Source organism: Jaculus jaculus, chromosome 9, assembly GCF_020740685.1.
Source record: "Jaculus jaculus isolate mJacJac1 chromosome 9, mJacJac1.mat.Y.cur, whole genome shotgun sequence".
Lineage (NCBI taxonomy): Eukaryota > Metazoa > Chordata > Mammalia > Rodentia > Dipodidae > Jaculus > Jaculus jaculus.
The window spans coordinates 134565307-134584025 of record NC_059110.1 but is presented as its reverse complement, the minus strand read 5'-3'; the positions used below and the strand labels follow the sequence as shown (position 1 = coordinate 134584025).

The 18719-nt window shown below is 45.0% G+C and overlaps 1 protein-coding gene across 4 annotated transcripts in view; it reads left to right on the top strand.

Annotated features, from left to right (window-relative positions):
- Nucleotides 1–18464, top strand: part of Kansl1 (KAT8 regulatory NSL complex subunit 1) — a 169328-nt gene extending 150864 nt beyond the window's left edge. For 3 of the 4 annotated variants that reach the window (XM_004655096.3, XM_045158587.1, XM_045158586.1), the window contains 9 exons: nt 22–193; nt 6579–6761; nt 7225–7413; nt 7758–7906; nt 13579–13700; nt 14452–14509; nt 14692–14804; nt 16276–16528; nt 16774–18464. In XM_004655096.3, coding sequence (XP_004655153.2) covers nt 22–193; nt 6579–6761; nt 7225–7413; nt 7758–7906; nt 13579–13700; nt 14452–14509; nt 14692–14804; nt 16276–16528; nt 16774–17001 — 1467 coding nt within the window. In that variant the 3' untranslated portion in view covers nt 17002–18464. The remainder of the gene's footprint in view (nt 1–21; nt 194–6578; nt 6762–7224; nt 7414–7757; nt 7907–13578; nt 13701–14451; nt 14510–14691; nt 14805–16275; nt 16529–16773) is intronic. The other variant, XM_045158588.1, reaches the window with a different exon arrangement.
- Nucleotides 18465–18719: the final 255 nt, after the last annotated feature.

The following is an 18719-nucleotide window of genomic DNA, read 5'->3' as shown; positions in this document are numbered from 1 at the left end:
GTTTTGTTTGGCTTTTCACAGGTTCATAGGAGCAGCAGTGTCCGCTCTGGCTGTGATGTGAATCCTTCCTGTGCACTGTGTGGTTCAGGGAGTGTCAACACCATGCCTCCTGAAATCCACTATGAAGCCCCTCTGTTGGAGCGACTTTCCCAATTGGACTCTTGTGTTCACCCTGTACTAGCATTTCCTGATGGTAAGAAACACACTTCTCCCCCCTCCCTCCCCTCAAAAAAAAAAAAGTGATAAAAATCTATAATCAGTGAGACAAGAGTGGTAGGTGAATGAAAAATCAACCAGCAAGGCATTTTACTATACTGGATATAGTGAGCAGAGTCTGTTATCCCAGCACCCAGGATACTGAGTCACGAGAGAGTATTTTTGAGGTTCTTGGTGTTTTGGGTGTGTTTTTTTTTTTAATTTATTTGTGGCGGGAATGGGCATGCCAAGGCCTCATGCTACTGCAAACATCTCTATAGTCCTTGATTATTTTCTCAAATGAGTGAAATTAAAAGAAAATTATTGTTTTTTTGAGGTAGGGTCTCACTCTAGCTTAGGCTAACCTAGAATTCATTGTGTGGTCTCAAGGTGGTCTTGAACTCACTGAGATCCTCCTACCTCTGCCTCCTAAATACTGAGATTAAAGGCATGTGCCACCATGCTTGGCTTGAGTGAATTTATTTTTTTAAAAATCCTTTTACTTATTTGTGGAGATGGGGTAGGGAAATAAGAAAGGCAAGGACTGGTACACCAGGGTCTCTTGCCACTGCAAATGAACACCAGATATATGTGCTGCTTTGTGCATCTGGCTTTATGTGGTGCTGGGGACTCGAACTCAGGTCATCAGGCTTTGTGAGCAAGCGCCTTTAACCATTAGCCATCTCTCCAGCCCATGAGTGTGAATTTTTTTTTTTAATTTTATTTATTTATTTGAGAGTGACAGACAGAGAGAGAAAGAGGCAGAGAGAGGAGAGTGGGTGCGCCAGGGCTTCCAGCCACTGCAAACGAACTCCAGATGCGTGCGCCCCCTTGTGCATCTGGCTAACGTGGGTCCTGGGGAGTCGAGCCTTGAACCGGGGTCCTTAGGCTTCACAGGCAAGTGCTCAACCACTAAGCCATCTCTCCAGCCCATGAGTGTGAATTTTTAAGACATGATCTCTTCTTATATAGATCAGGCTGCTTTTGAATTTATGTTAATCCTTCTATTTAAGCCTCCCAAGTGCTGGGATTACATGGTAGACCAATTTGTACACATGTACGTGCCAGTCAGTAGTGGAGCACTTGCCTTTGTATGAGGCCCTGGGTTTGATTCCCGCTACCATGATAAATGAGTGAATGCATGCATACGTAGTAAGGATATAGCTCAGAGATCTGGCTCTTTCATAAATAACATGAATGAGGCATTCTGGGTTCTACAAACCATACTGAAAAATTTAAAAATAACTGAGTAGTTATATACAGCCAGTTCCACTCCTGGCTGCAGGAGATCTGAGGGATTAGGTTATAATAATCTACTAATAGTCTAACAGGAGAACTTCCATCTCTTTGTTTACTTAGTAATTAACATTAACTTAGTTAACTCTTTTGAGGTAGAGCCTCACTCTAGTTCAGGCTGACCAGGAATTCACTATGCAGTCTCAAGGTGGCCTTGCATTCACAGCAATCCTACCTCTGCCTCTGAGTGCTGAGATTAAAGGCGTGTGAAACCACACCCGAAATTTAGTTGATTTTTATGTGGAAATAAGATGTATAACCTAATAAAAGAGAGACTGATTGAGATGGGGAGGGGATATGATGGAGAATGGAATTTCAAAGGGGAAAGTGGGGGGGTATTACCATGGGATATTTTTTTATAATCATGGAAAATGTTAATAAAAATTGAGGAAAAAAAAGAATAAAAGCCAATGAGAGCTAAAACAAACAAACAAAAAAAGATGTATAACCTTAGTAAAAAGAACTTTAACATTATGTAAAAGGGACTTAATAGCACCACCTGCTGGCCCGAGAGTTTTATGCTGGTTTGATAGAATGCCAGTCTATGCATATGAGGCTACTAGGACTTCCCAGAAAGAGGAGGAAGTGAGCATTACAAAACACTATAGAAAGTAGGCTTAAGACAGTGGTAGAAAGTTGAACTGGGTGCACACCTTCAATCCCAGCACTCCGGAGGCAGAGGTAGGAGGAGCACCATGAGTTTGAGGCCACCCTGAGACTACATAGTGAATTCCAGGTCAGCCTGAGCTAGAGTGAGACCCTACCTGGTGTGTGTGTGGGGGGGGGAGGGGGAGTGGTAGAAAGTAATTAGCAGAACTGGCAAGTGAATCAGGGGACATTAGAACCTGGTAGGCCTGTAGTCTCAGTTTTTATTCACCTTATTTTTGTTTAAGGAAATAGTCACTTAAGGTGAAGTTAATAGTCAGGTGTTTCTTTCCTATTATTTCCCTGATAAGGAACTATACCCTCTTTAATAATAGTGGTTTAGCCCCATATGCAAGAATGGAGTATGGAACACAGTGTAGCAGGACAGATGCTTACTGTATTTTATTTCTTTCGCTGTTGCTTTTGGGGAGGATTTATTTTTATTTATTTATTTATTTTGCTTTATTTGCTTGCTTGCTTGTTTGAGAGTAGGGGTGAGGGCATGCCAGGGCTTCTAGGCATTGCAAATGACTTCCAGACACATGTGCTACTGTGTACATCTGTCTTTATGTGGGTACCAGGTTATTGAACATGGGTCATTAGCCATTGCAGACAGGTGCCTTAACCCACACTATAAGCCATTTCTCTAGCCCTGTTTTTTTTTTTTTTTTTTTTTTTTAACTAAACTGATCTTAAACCCAGATAAATCTTCCTGTCTCAGCCTCCTGAGTGCTGTGATTATGGGCTTGAGCTGCACACCCAATATTTTCTTACATTTCATATCCCTTTGTGTACTTTCAGGTTCTCTTCTCTATTCAGTTTTTGGTTGAGTTTCTTGGAGGGGGAGCATGGAATCCAGAGCTTTGTGCAAATAGGCAAGCACTCTGTCTCTAAGCCACAGCACAAGTGCAGACTTTTAGCTCTTTCTACATGTTAGTGTTTTTTCTTTTTTCTCTCTTCCTCTCTCTCTTCCTCTCTCTCTTCCTCTCTCTCTCTCTCTCTCTCTGTCTGTCTGTCTGTTTTGTTGTGTGTGGTAGGGTCTCACTCTAGCTCAGGCTGACCTGGAATTCACTATGTAGTCTCAGGGTATCCTTGAACTCACAGCGATTCTCCTACCTCTGCCGCCGCCCCGCGCTCCCCCCCCCCCCAAGTGCTTGGGATTAAACGCATGTGCTAACATGCTGGGCTATGATAGATCTTTTTAAAAATATTTATTTAGTTGGGAATGAAGAAGGGATGGAGAGAGAAAATAAATATGGACACACAGGGGCTTCCTGCTTTTACAAACAAACTCCACATGCATATACCACTTTGTGCATTTATGTAGGGACTGGGGAATTGAACCTGGGCTAGCAGGCATTCCAAACAAGCACCTATAACTACTGAGCCATCTTTCTAGCCCAAGGATTTATTTTTATTTTTTTGAGGTAGGGTGTCACTCTAGCCCAGGCTGACCTAGAACTCTTTATAGGCCCAGGGTGGCTTCAAACTCACAACAATCCTCCAGCATCTGCCTCCCAAGTGCTGGGATCAAAGGCTTTTGCTGCCACACTCAGCTAAGACAGGTTCTTTGGGTGGTCAGTCAGCACTTCTGTCTTGTTAGCTCCACATTCTGAGAGGGAATCAGGATCCTGATTGTGGTCAGTTGCTGGTAGTAAGAGCTCAGATACCTGCAACTTAAGTATGTTTTTAAAAAGTATTTGGAAATTAGCCGGGTGTGGTGGCACACACCTTTAATCCCAGCACTTGGGAGGCAGAGGTAGGAGGGTCACTGTGAGTTCGAGGCCACCCTGAGTCTCCATAGTGAATTCCAGGTCAGTCGAAGCTAGAGTGAAACCCTACCTTTGAATCCCCCCAAATTGGAAATTTCAGATACATAATTGGAGGTTTTTTAAAGGGGGGGAGCTGGATAGATGGCTTAGTGGTTGAGGCACTTCCCTGAGAAGCCCAAGATTTGATTCCCCAGAACCCACACAAGGCAGGTACACAATGTGGGACCTGCTTCTGGAGTTTGTTTTCAATGGTACACTCATTCATATTTATATTCTCTCTCCCCCGCCCTCCAAGTAAATAAAACATTTTAAAAATAAGAAATCCATGAATACAGAGCATTAAAATGCAATTGTACAGGAGCTGGAGTCATAGTTCATTAGTACACTCAGAATAAAAATAGACAGGGCTGAGGAGATGGCTCAGCAGTTAAAGGTGTTTCATTGCAATTGCAATTGCAAAGCGTACTGGCCTGGGTGCAATTCCCCAGTACCCATGAAAAGTCAAATACACAGAGTGGTGAATGCATCTAGAGTTCATTTTCAGTAGCAAGTGGCCCTGGTGTTCCCATATTTTCTGTGTCTTCCTCTCTCTCCTAAGTAAGTAAATTAATCATGTTTTAAGAAGATAAAATATTCTGCTCATAAGCACCAGATATAGTGGCTTACAACCATAATCCCAACATTGAGGAGGCAAATATGGGGATTGCCATGGCTTTAAATATTTTATTTATTTGCGAGAAAGAGAGAAAATATGGGCATGTCAAGGCCTCCAGCTACTGCAAACAAACTCCAAATGTATGAACCACATTGCTGGTAGAAATCGCCCAACCAAGAGCAGCTTATGGGACAAAAGTTTATTTTGGCTTTCAGTCTTGAGGGGAGGCTCCATGATGGCAGGCGCAAAGGATGATATGACCAGAGGGTGGACATCACCCCCTTGCTGACATCAAGTGGACCATAGCCAGAGGAGAGTGTGCCAAACACTGGCATGGGGACACTGGCTATAACACCCACCCTCAACAATACACCTGTTCCAGGAGGTTTTAATTTCCAATTGCCATCAGCTGGGGAACTTAGTATCCAGAACACCTAAGTTTATGAGGGACACCTGAATCAAACCACCACATGTGGGTACTGAGGAATTGAACCTGGATCTAAGCCATCCTTCAAGCCCCTTTTGGATATTATTATTATTGTTGTTGTTGTTGCTGCTGCTGCTCGAAAGGAGGGGGAGAATGGTCATGTCAGGGTCCCAGCCACTGCAAATGAGTCCAGACACGTGTTCCACCTTGTGTGTTTGGCTTCATGTGGGTCCTGGGGAATTGAACCGGGTTCATTTGGCTTTGCAGGCAAGCACCTTAACCAGTAAGGCATCTCTCCAGCCCTTTTTTGATTTTTTGAAGTAGGGTCTTCCTCTCGCTTATTATCTAGCTTATTTCCTGGAATTCACTATGTAGTCTTAGGGTGGCTTTGAACTCACAGCAGTCCCCCTACTTCTGCATGCTGGAATTAAAGGCCTACCTACACCAGCATTCTTAGCTAAAATATTTTTTGGGAGGGTTGGTTTTGAGGTAAGGTTTCACTCTAATCCAGGCTGACCTGGAATTCACTTTGTAATCTCAGGGTGGCCTCGAACTCATGACGATTCTCTTTAACTCTGCCTTCCATGTGCTGGGATTAAAGGCGTGTGCCACCAAGCCCGGCTAAAGTAATTTTTTTTAAGGTGGGCATGGTGCATTATAATTATAATTATAATTCCATCACTCAGGAATCTCAGGCAGGAAGGGATTGCTGTAGGATTGTGGGCAGCTTGGTTGCATAGCAAATAATAGGCCAGAGTAAAGTACACAGCAAAATTCAGCAAAAATAGTCCGGTATGGTGGCTCATTCCTGTAATCCCAGCACTTGGGAGACTAAGGCAGGAGAATCACCTCAAGTATGAGGCAAACATGAATTTCAGATCCTGGCATGGTACCTATAATCCCAATACTTAAGAGGGTGAGGCAGGAGTTCATCCAAGATTGCACTACATAGTGAAGACTATCCTAACTACCTGGGGGTGACAACTTTAAGATAAATAAACTCGTGTGTTGATACCTACCAAACAGGAGAAAAGAAATAAGGAAAGTTAAATAGGGAGGGGCAACAAAATAAATGGGAAGAAATACATGTTTATGTATTAAAAATTTCAGTGTCCTTAGCAGTGTCCTCACATTGGCCTATAGTCAGTGTAATACCACAGTATTTTGGTTTTCAAGGTAGGGTCTCACCGTAGCCCATGCTGGCCTCAAACTCACAGTTGTCCTCCTCCTCCCTCTGCCTCCAACTGCTGGGATTAAAGGCGTGCACAAGTAGTGTTGTTTTTGTTGTTTTCAGGAGATAAAAGTTCAGTGTATTTTTTGTGTGTGAGAGGGAGAGTTGTTTGTGGGGTTCTTTGGGGGGAGTGCTCACGTCTGAGGACAACTTAGTATATACATTCCTCAAAAACACCATCCTCCAAGGTAACAGCATTTACTGGCTTATGAATAATTGAATGACCTTCAGTAAAGTTCACATAAATGGATCTTCCACACACCAGCATCTGCCTTGCCAAAAATGACCATTTTCAGGAGAAAAGAATCCAGAGACTAGGTGTTTGGACTAATATACAGTGTTCTCTTTTTCTTGCAGATGTTCCCACAAGTCTGCACTTCCAGAGCATGCTGAAATCTCAGTGGCAAAACAAGCCTTTTGACAAGATTAAACCTCCCAAAAAGTTTTCACTTAAACATAGAGTGCCCATACCCAGCAGTCTGCCAGATGCAGTTCGTAAAGATAGGCACAAGTTGGTCAACTCCTTCCTAGCAACAGCCAGTAAGTTTGAGGGAAGTGGGGAGTCCTGGAATCCCTATTACTTTTTTTATAGTCTCAAGTGAGTGATTTGTTGTGCTAGTATGCTGTGAGTGGGAAAGACAATTGTCCAATAAAAATAATAAATTCCATCTATAGTCTACTACCACTGCTTGTTTTGGATGCTCTCTAGTGGACTTTAGAAGGTATTCCATACACCGTAGATCTTGGGGCAGGACTGACAACCAGTAGCAGCTTGGCAGGTCCCTCTGCGGCAGGTGGCTTCTGTGTCCTGGTGACGCAGACCTTTAGCTGTGCTCCCTGTGCCTGTTGTCGTTACCGTGCCGTTTACTAGAGGAAGGAATCCCAGAGAACATGCTGCTGCACTGGGTGTACAGCATCAGCCCAGGGAGAACAGAAGAGCTCAGAACTCAAATAAGACTCGAGGGAAAGTATTTCACAGCTCTTTTTCTGTTCCCCTCTTCAGAGCTGTCCCACCACCAAACCCGGCCTGACAGGACCCACAGGCAGCACTTAGACGATGTGGGGGCCGTGCCCATGGTGGAGCGAGTGACAGCGCCAAAAGCAGAGCGCTTGCTCAACCCACCGCCACCTGTGCATGACCCAAACCACAGCAAAATGAGATTGCGAGACCATTCATCTGAGAGAAGTGAAGGTAGGGCCAGGCCCGGCACCTCTGCCTGCGTTTGCACCTGCTCAGAGCTTTCTGAGACAGCCCACGCTTCTCTTACTCGCCTTCCCCACCTCCAGGCTTTGTCCATTACTGTCTAGGAAGGCATAGTAGGGGGCACTATTGCTTCTTAACGCAGGCCACTTCTTGCTGCTGCAGCAACCTTTGCCCAGTCCATTTCCCATCAACCAGTTGGCTTCAGCTTTTTATCCTCGAGGCTTAGAAAGCATTTTTGCTTTTAGTATATATTGCTGGCCTTCTGGCCTGTGTTAGAAGTTGAACTGGTTAAGATAGCCATGTATTCCTCTCTTTTCTGTTGACTTCTGCAGTGTTGAAGCATCACACAGACATGAGCAGTTCGAGCTACTTGGCAGCTGCCCACCATTCACCACACAGCCCCTTGGTGCGACAGCTCTCCACCTCGTCAGACACCTCTGCACCCACCAGCTCTAGCTCACAGGTTACAGCCAGCACATCTGTAAGTACCTGTAAGCAGCTGACAGGACATCGCTGAAGTTTCTGCCCATGCAGATAGCTTTGGAGAACAGTGTAGATGGTGAATTATGAAGCTTTGGTTAGGCATACTCTGGAACTTGTTTTTAAACCAACGTGATAGTGGTTTGAGTCTTTGCTAATGTGTTTTCTTTTGAGTGGTGAGTTCCTTTTCAAAATAGAGATGGATCTTTGGTAAGCCATAGGTAGAACACTTGATGCAGAGGCAGGCTCTTTCTGGGGACTGTGAGTGTTGCTAAAGATTAAACCCAGTGTATTGTGCATGATAGGCAAGGTCTCTACCATGGATCTGTGGAACCAGGTTTTACACAGAACTCTACAATACCATGGCCCTAATCCTGCTGGCCCAAGAAGTGAACAGAAGAAGGATAAAGGAAAGATACTTATAGACATTCAAGATAGCAGCCAGTTTCCCTGCTTCTGGTCTAATGGTGATGGAGTGCTAATAATGAAGTTGGTATCAGAAGGAGTAAGGCAGTCTGCTGTTTTAGTTGTACAGAGGAATTGCCGATCCACTAGTGTAGCATGCCTGCATGTAGTGCGTTCATAATGGCAGACTGTTTGAGGCGTGCCCCTCCCCTCATCTGCTTTTTACTCTATCTTTATTTATTTATTTATTTATTTATTTATTTATTTATTTATTTATTAGAGGGAGAGAGAAAGAGAGAGAATGGTATGCCAGGTCCTCTAGCCACTGCAACGAACTCCAGATGTGTGCACCACCATGTGAATCTATCTGCCTTTTGTAGGTTCTGGGGCATTAAACATGGGTCCATAGACTTTGCTGGCAAGTACCTTAACTGCTGAGCCAACTCTTCAGCCCAGCCTTTTTTTTTTTTTTTTTTTTTTAACATTTTTTGATTGTTAATTTGTGAAGAGAGGAGAGTGAGTACACCAGGACCTCTTGCCACTGCATATGAACTCTAGATGCCTGTGCCACTTTGTACATTTGGCTTTACATGGGTACTGGGGAGTCAAACCCAGGCCAATAGGCCTTACAAGCAAGCATCTTTAACCACTGAACCATGTCTCCAGCCCTATACTAGTTGTAGAGCCTGATGCTATGGGAATAAATATTAATATTTTCCATGGTTAAGTAAATTACATAACGTGAGTCAGCTTATGACTGTTGTAATTATGACTCAGACTACAGTCTATACAACACAGTCCCATCCTGGAAGGGAATGTTGTAGAAGTGACTTATAATGCTCCTTCAGAGCTGGGTGTGGTGGCTCACACTTGTAATCCCAGCACTCAGAGGTATAAAGATGAACATGAGTTTGATGCATGCCTGGGTTAGGGTGAGACATCGCCTTAAAAGTAGGTGGATCTCTGGGAGTTTGAAGCCACCCTGAGACTAATTCCAAGTCAGCCTGGGCTAGAGAGACCCTACCTCAAAACATTAATTTTTTTTTTTAAAAAAGTCACCAGAAGCCGGTCATGGTGGTGCATGCCTTTAATCCTAGCACACAGGAGGCAGAGGTAGGAGAGTTCGAGATCAGCCTGAGCTAGAGTGACACCTTACCTTGTGTGTGGGGAGGCGGGGAGTGGAAAGGAAGCTGGGTGTGGGCATGCACCCTTAATCCCAACACTTGGGAAGAAGAGTTATGTTATGAGTTCCAGGCCAGCCTGGAGCTGTAGACTTCAGATCAAAAATAAAATTTTAAAAAGTAAAAAAAAAAAAAAAAAAAAAAAAAAAAAAAAAAAGTTGGGAGAGAGAAAGTTGGAGAGAGGAAGAATGTCTGACTTGGGGTCTGGTATTTATTTATCTCAGTGTAAGAACACGTGGCTAGCAAGCACAAGGCCCTGGATTCAGTCCTTATCATAAGGGAAAGAAAAGAAACATTAACTTGCTTTTGGAATCAAATAGAAATTTATATCTTCCTTCTTTGCTGTTACAAATCAGATAATTTTTTCCAAATAGCCTTCTTGCTCCTACCCCTCCTTCACTATCTCCACTCATAAAGTTTGTATAAATAAGTGTGTAATATTACTCACATACTCAGCCACTAGCAAAGTGTTTCAGATAATCAGAGAAGAGAAGAATGCTAATTTTAAAAAATCTGAACTCAGGAGCTGGCGAGATGGCTTAGCGGTTAGGTGCTTGACTGTGAAGCCTAAGGGCTCAGGTCCCACATAAGCCAGAGGCACATGGTAGCGCATGCATCTGGAGTTTGTTTGCAATGGCTAGAGACCCTGGTGTGCCCATTCATTCTCATTCATTCCTTTCTTCCCTCCCTCCCTCCCTCCATCTTTTTTTTTTTAATATTTTTTTAAATTTTTTTAATTTATTTATTTGAGAGCGACAAACACAGAGAAAGACAGATAGAGGGAGAGAGAGAATGGGCGCGCCAGGGCTTCCAGCCTCTGCAAACGAACTCCAGACACGTGCGCCCCCTTGTGCATCTGGCTAACGTGGGACCTGGGGAACCGAGCCTCGAACCGGGGTCCTTAGGCTTCACAGGCAAGCGCTTAACTGCTAAGCCATCTCTCCAGCCCCCTCCCTCCATCTTTAATAAATACATAAAAAAGAAAAGAAAAATCATTTAGTGGGTCAGGATTTAGTTGGCTAGCAAAGTAATAGAACAGATTCAGGTGGAGAAGCTGGGTGGTTACTAAGGAAAGAGGGCGGGGCCACCAGGGTGTTTGTGGCAGTGGTTAGATGAGACTTTTCTTAGTTGCTTCTTTGAAAACCCTAACGATTCAAAAACAGGTGTGGTGTAGCACATACCTGCCATGAGACACTATTTTATCAACCCCCTCCAAAAGAAAAAAAGATTCAGAGGAGAGTAAATCCCAGAATACATTTGTTTCTAGTATGAATCTTAAGTTTAGGAACTGCTTGTCATCCTTACTGATTGCTCTCTACCTCTGATTTTTTAAAAATTTTTTGTTGTTGCTGTTGTTTATTTGTTTGAGAGCAACAGACAGAGAGAGAGAGAGAATGGGCGTGCCAGGGCCTCCAGCCACTGCAAATGAACTCCAGATGCATGCGCCCCCTTGTGCATCTGGCTAACGTGGGTCCTGGGGAGTTGAGCCTTGAACCGGGATCCTTAGGCTTCACAGGCAAGCGCTTAACCGCTAAGCTATCTCTCCAGCTCTCTACCTCTGATTTTAAATACATTAAATGAATAGCTGGCAGAATTGGGGTTGAGAATATACTTCTAAATGGAAGGAGACAAAGAGAGCCTGTCAGTTAATTTGGGGGGGGGGGGTTGGTTTGAGATAGGGTCTCAGTCTCACTCTAGCCCAAGCTGATCTGGAATTCATTATGTAGTCTGAGGGTGGCCTCGAACTCACGGCCATCCTCTTACCTGTATCTCCTGAGTACTGGGATTAAAGGGTGTATACTGCCACGCCCAGCTCTGTAAGACAATTTGACAAGACTCTTTGCCCTGCAGAAATAGGCAGCAGACCCGAGAAATTTTAGGGGTAATATGTACCTGTTCCTCTTGTTTCACCCTTGAAGAAGATGTAGAGTAGGGTCTCCCCAAAGACTTCCTTAAAGACCCATTTCATGTGTGATTCATAAAACTTCAGAGATGTGACAGTGGCAGAAGTCTTTAGGTATGAGGTCACGAATCTTGCAGAACCCGGTCAAAATCTCTTCAGCCATTTTGGTTAAACTATGCCTCTAAATTTATGAGGTTAGTGACCATTCAGTCTCATTGATTCAGAAGAAAATTGAAGAGGGGACAGCGTGCTGATCTTAAATCATACATGTTACAGCTGAGAGCCTGGCAGAGAAAGTGCTAGTTCTTAATATTCTCTGACATTCTCCTAAGATGATGGGGTGAAGACATTGAGTCTCACCTTCCACTAGCAAAGGATATCATAATTATTTGGAGAGAACTGCTGATTTTTCTAAACTTGATCTTCTTCCTTCACTAATCCCCCTTGCCCTATAGACTGGCTACACTTGGTGGCTGAGTATGAATGCAGTCTCTTGGGTGTTTCCAGCTGTATTGTTGCCATGGCAGCATGTTTGTCATCCCACTGTTTCCTTGTGGCCTCTCACAGCTCAGTTAACATGCTGTTTCAGGATAAGGTATTTCACTGTCTGGGCACTTACAACTAGTAGACTTCTTCCATCTCAGAGACCAGGCCATTTGGCTCCCTGCTTTATTCATTCTTGATATCCTATCCTATCATGGATGCCATCCTCTGCCTCTGATACTAGATCTTTGGAATCTTTATTTCCTCAAAGGCTTAATCTCCCTCTCTCCTCCTGTAGAAATTCATTTCCTTTCTCTGGGAATGGGAGCTGTAGGCCAATCTTACTTTTCAGTTTCTCTTCATTCATCTCCATTGATGCAGTTAGAAGCCTCTCTGCTGTTTACCCAAGAATAATAGAAAGAGGTGAAATATGTAAAGGGCTGAAAGGTAATTGGTCGGTACAGACTTAGAAGAGTTGAGATCTTCAGGAGAAAGGTGCTTTGATGGCAAGCAAGGTGAGATGGTTTGTTAAAATAAGACTGTCCTTAAGCACCTTTTAAAATAAGGATATTCATATTTTTATTTTATTCATTTGGTTTTTTGAGGTAAGGTCTTGCTCTAGCCCAGGCTGACCTGGAATTCACTATGTAGTATCAGAGTGGCCTCAAACTCACAGCGACCCTCCTGCCTCTGCTTCCTGAGTGTGGGGACTAAAGGTGTGTACCACCATGCCTGGCTAAAATCAGTGTTTTCTTTTTTTGTTGTTGTTTGCTTTTCAAGGTATGGTCTTGCCCTAGCCCAGGCTGACCTGGAATTCACTATGTAGTCTCAGGGTAGCCTTGACTCTTGGTGATCCTCCTACCTGTGTCCCTGAGTGTTGAGATTAAAGGCATGTGTCACTACGCCCAGCTAAATTCAGTATTTTTAACCTGAAGTCACTACTAAGTATAAACATTTATTTACTTGGGTGTGCATATGTTATAGCGCTCAGAGGCCTTTTGCCTTTGCAAACAAACTCCAGACACGTGCACCACTTTGCATCTGGCTTTATGTGGGAACTGGAGAATCAAACTTAGGTTAGCAGGCTTTGCAAGCAAGCACCTTGAACCCCTGAGCCAACTCCCCAGCCCAGAAATGGATTTTTAAACTTTATTCACTAACTTATTTGGCAGAGAAAGGGGGTGGGGAGAATGGGTGCGCCAGGGCCTCCATTCACTGCAAACGAACTCTACGCATGCACTCCCTTGTGCATCTGGCTGACGTGGGTCCTGGGGAATTGAACTGGGGTCCTTTGGCTTTGCAGGCAAACGCCTTAACCACTAAGCCATCCCTCCAACCCCAGAAATGGATTTTAGAAAGAATGCTAATATAATGGAAGGATAGTAACCTCAACAGTTGTAAAGACCTAGGCCACCCACCCCTATAAAAGTTGGACAAGTCTGTTTGTTTGCTCCTGAGCCTGTGAAGTAAAAGGATGGCCAGAGCAATGTATTTACTCCATGGACCATCTGGTATTAATTATGTACCTCACGAGAACTCTTGTTGCCAGAGCTAGTCTGTTAGGTATAAACGATTCCTGGGTGGCCAGGTTCCACCCAGGGAGCTAGATGACTGATCACTGATGATCTTTATATAAGACTGGTGAATGATTTGAAGTTTGCTGCATTGTCGCTCCCTTTAAACTTAACCTTTGTCTTACAGCAGCCAGTCAGGAGAAGAAGAGGAGAGAGCTCATTCGATATTAATAACATTGTCATCCCAATGTCTGTTGCTGCAACAACCCGTGTCGAGAAACTACAGTATAAGGAAATCCTTACTCCCAGGTAGAGCTGTAAATACAACCAGGTTTTCTCCCCCTTTCCCACTATTTTCCTGTATACCTTTTCTCTTTTGAGCAAGCTTTGGACAGTAGTCTTGAATTGTTTTCTCTTTAAGAAAAGGTCTTAGGCCATGGTGACACATACCTATAATCCCAACTCTCAAGAAACCTCACGGGGCTGTGATGCAAGACCTTGTCTCCAAAAACAATGAAAGGGGGCCATTACCAGATGTATCTGGTGACTCACAGTTGTGATCCATGCACTTGGAAGGTTGAGGCAAGATCACTGCAGTTTCAAGGCTAGGCCCAACCTACACAGTGATATCGTTTCAACAAAAGTAGGGAGAGGTATTTTTCCAGGTATGGTGGTACATACCCATGATCCTAACACTTAGGATCCTAGCAGGTGGATTGCTATGGTCCATGGCCAGCTTGAGCTACCTGATGAGTTCAAGCTCAGCCTAGGCTACATAGTAAGTAATACCTTGCCTCAAAAAAGGGGTGGTGCATGCCTTTTCATCCCAGCAGTTGGGAGGCAGAGTTAGGAGGATTGCTGTGAGTTTAAGGCAACCCCTGACTACAGAGTGAGTTCTAGGTCAGCCTGAAGTGTGTGCCTTCACTTGAGGTGGTTAGTGTCCCAGCCCTTGCTTTCCAGTTTCTGATATTTGCATATGGGGACTTTATTTAGAACCTCAAGAGGGGTAAGTAGGCACACTGCCTTATGTCTCATGAGTTTTCATTCTTGGTTTTTGTAGCTGGCGGGAGGTCGATCTTCAGTCTCTGAAGGGAAGTCCTGATGAGGAGAACGAGGAGGTAATGGCCTGGTCATGCAACCTTAGAACACACACACTTGGGTACACGCACTCAAGGTGCCTTAAGACCAATGGCTGTCATGCTCCTATTGTGGCTGGGAAGAGCTTACAATGGGATGGGGCTGCCCATTCGTAAACTCAGCTTCCTGGAGGACAGAGATCAATGATGCTGCTCTGTTGCAGATCGAGGACCTCTCTGATGCAGCCTTCGCTGCCCTGCATGCCAAATGTGAGGAGATGGAGAGGGCACGGTGGCTGTGGACCACAAGTGTGCCACCCCAGCGGCGGGGCAGCAGGTAATGGGCGAGGAGCCAGTCTTTGGGACCTGTTAAAGGGAGGTGTACAGGGAATTTGGGTCCTCGTCTCAATGGAATTGCCCTGTCTCCTTGCTGTTTTTATAGTTCTCCATTGGTATTGGGTGCTTGTTCAGTCCTGACCATGACTGTTTAAATTCTAGTCATCACCTATGGCACTTGTAGCCTTGCCTGTTACCATGATTTAAGCCATTTATTTATTTTTTTTTTGCTCTTTCCTTTTTTTTTTGACAATTTTGTACATCTATGTAATGTGTGTTTTTTTTTAATATTTATTTTAGGGGGGCACCCCAGGGCCTCCAGCCACTGCAAATGAACTCCAGATGCTTGCTCCCCCTTGTGCATCTGGCTCACGTGGGTCCTAGAGAGTAGAACCGGGATCATTTATTTGTAAGCAGAGAGAGAGAATAGGCACATCAGGGCCTCGTGCCGCTGTGAATGAATTCCAGATGCATGTGCTACTTTATACAGCTGGGTTTACATGTGGACCTTGAGCACCCTAACCACTGAGCCACATCTCCAAACCCTACATAATGTGTTTTGATCTTACCTCCTCCTGTTGCCCTCTCTTACCTCCTCCTCCTCACCACTCACTCAGATTAAGAGTGGCTTCCATGTTCATGGGCTGGTGCTCGGGCAGCTTATCAGTGGTCATGCCAGTGAAGAAGGCGGCTGTGCCTCCTGCCCACACTGCTAACTCCAGCCCCGGTCATGGGAGGTTTGAAGGCAGAAGATACTTCAGATAGGACTGGTTTATTTTATTTATTGGGGGGGGGGGCTCAGATAGAATGGGCATGGCATGCCACAGCCTCCTAGCCATTGCAAATGAACTCCAGAAGCATGTACTACCTTGCACGTCTGGCTTCATGTAGGTACTGGGGAATTGAACCTGGGTCCTTTGGCTTTACTGCCAGGTGCTTTAACCATTAAGCTGTAGAAAACTGCTTAACGCATCACTACCTTATTTGTGTTTTATTTTCAACAGTGGCAGGAGCCCTTGGAGTCTCAGTTTTAGACCTCCTGTTGGCTCTTCCTCCCCCACTATAGACTTCAAAGTCTGAACTAATCCCTGTCCCTATGAATTCCCTAGGCAGGGCTTAGTTTGTGGGCTCATCTGGCCACACCCACAGTTCTTAGATGTGTGTTGTCTGCCCATGTGGGCAGCCGTGGAAGCAAATGTGATCTGTAGGCCTTGCAGGGTGGGGGGACTGCTGGGCACCGTGGCTCACATCTTTGAATCTCAGCACTTGGGAAAGTAGTAAAATGGTTTATGAGTTTGAGGCAAGCCTGGGCTCTTGAGACCTTGCCTGGAAAAAAAAATTACCAGTGTCAGTCTGTTTCCACTACTTTTGGTATAGATGCTTTTTCATGCCTCGTCCTCACCCTTCCCCCAGACAGAGAGAGGAGATGCCTCACTGCCTGTGTGCTCAGATCTGCATTGTTTGGTTCACAGGTCTTACAGGTCATCAGACGGCCGGACCACTCCCCAGCTGGGCAGTGCCAACCCCTCTACCCCACAGCCTGCCTCCCCTGATGTCAGTAGTAGCCACTCTCTGTCAGAGTTCTCCCACAGTCAATCCCCAAGGAGCCCCATTAGCCCAGAACTGCACTCAGCACCCCTTACCCCTGTGGCTCGGGACACACTGCGACACTTAGCCAGTGAAGACACCCGATGTTCCACACCAGAGCTGGGACTGGATGAACAGGTGAGGGGTACCACCTTTGCACAGGGTGAGGTGTAGGGTAAAATTGGGGAAGGAAGCTTGTGCTGAAGGGAAACTATTTTATGGCTCCTTCCCCACTTTGAGGGACAAGGGGCTACATGATTTTGATTGTTCAGGTTTACCAACCTTGGGATGACTCTCCTCAAACTGTCCTCCAAAAACTCGAGACCGATTGGTCTGTTTGAGGGCTGGGACTGGGTCATCACCAGAGCATTTTGTCTCCCCAGTCTGTCCAGCCGTGGGAGCGACGGACCTTCCCCCTGGCATACAGTCCCCAGGCAGAATGTGAGGACCCACTGGATGCACAGGAACGGGCAGCCCGCTGTACTCGACGCACCTCAGGCAGCAAGACTGGCCGGGAGACAGAGGTGGCAGCCACCTCACCTCCTGTTGTCCCCCTCAAGAGTCGGCATCTGGCAGCAACAGTTACAGCCCAGCGCCCAACTCACAGATGAGCGGGAGTTGAAAATCTATACAGACTCACTACTATTGGCATTAAAGCTTCAGAAATCTCTGCGTTTGATATTCAAACATCATATGCTGGAAATTTTCACAGTTTTTAGTGAATTTAAGGAATTTAGATTCTCCTTTCCTTTTTTTTCTTATTTTGATTTTTGTTTTGTTTTTGTTTCCATGTTTTCTTGTCACACCTGAGCACTTCCTCCAGTTAGCAGACAGAAGTTCAGGATAAGACCCTGCTGGCCTGGTCCTGGCACATTCTCTGCACTGTTGAATCACTGGACTTCCTGATATTACATGATCACCCCTCTCCCTCCCTTGCACCCGTGGGCAGGGTGGACCAGCAAATGGCAGGGGTAGAAAGCTCCGTTGAGCATGGTTAGGGTGGGGCAGAACAAGGGCACTCTGGGTTCTTAAACTTCCCTCCAGTCTGCAACTTGGCTTAGCTGTGGCTGGGTCCCCCTTGGTCTCCTTGCTGGAGCACCCTACCAGCCTCTTTGCCATGTCTGCCATCTGCTCTTAGCAGAACAGCTTCCCCTTGTGTCCAGATCTTGAAGACCTACTTTTATTTGGTCATCTGTCTTGACTCCTTAACTGCAGTAACCTGCTGCAACTGCTCAGGTCACCCCACCCTGTCCCTCCCTACCCTTTCCTGTCTGCCCCTTCCCCAAATCCATGCATACATACACATGTACACACTCGTCCTTCCACTCAGAATGTAGTTTCCACCTATCCTGGTCGATGATGGTAGGGTTAGGACTGCTTGGCCCCTTGTTCCCCACTCCCCAACATCATCTGCCTATCCTTGTTCTCACTGACTGGCTCACCCTGCTTCCTTCCCCTCCAGTCTCCATCCGTGTCCGCTGGTCTCCTGCTCATGTTCCCCTTGCCTGTGGAACACTGTCTGGTCCTAGCTGTGGCCTCCGTCACTCCCCATCAGACTCTTGGTAACTCTGTGCCTGTCTCATGTGTAATCACATCACCAAAAAAGGGGAGGGGGGGAAAGGAATTTTTTTCTGCCATTTTGTAATCGTATTAAAATAGTAGGCAAACTGCTTAATGGTTGGGGTTTTTTCACAATTTTCAACATTAGTGATTTTTTTTTTGTTCTGTTTGCAAGTTAAAGGTTTGTCATTGTTTCTTTAAACAACAATAATGCACCATATCCCTATGCATAAAGTGCTTCTTCTATTTATAAGGTTGAAAATTCTGAATAACCCTTTTAGCATTGTAAAAAAAATCAAAAGTTAAAAAAAACTGGTATTTTGTAAATATTTTCTTTTCCTGCTTTGAGCTGTGTAATGGCAGCGAAACATGTAGCTGTCTTTGTTCTATAGAAATGCTTTTCTTCAGAGAAGCTGATCTTTGTTAATGTCTTGATTCTGTTCGCAAAGCACAAACTAGTGCTTAAAAAAAAGGAAGGAAAAATGAAAAAAATAATAAAAAAAAAGATACAGAATGTGGTGTGTCAGGCCTTTTTTGGATATTGGACTTGGGTGAACACACTAGTCACGGTGGCTTCAGAGATGACAGACAGGTTCCCTGAAGTAAAGTCTGCCAGGAGAGGTGGAGAGGTCCTGCTCTTGATGAATGAAGACAGCTGTCGAGTGTGTCTCAGTTGTATGGGGGGGGGGGAGGTTGTGCCTAAATTGTCCTCAGGGAAGAGTGTCGTCCACCATCAATACATCTTTGGGCACAGTGGACTCAAAACTCG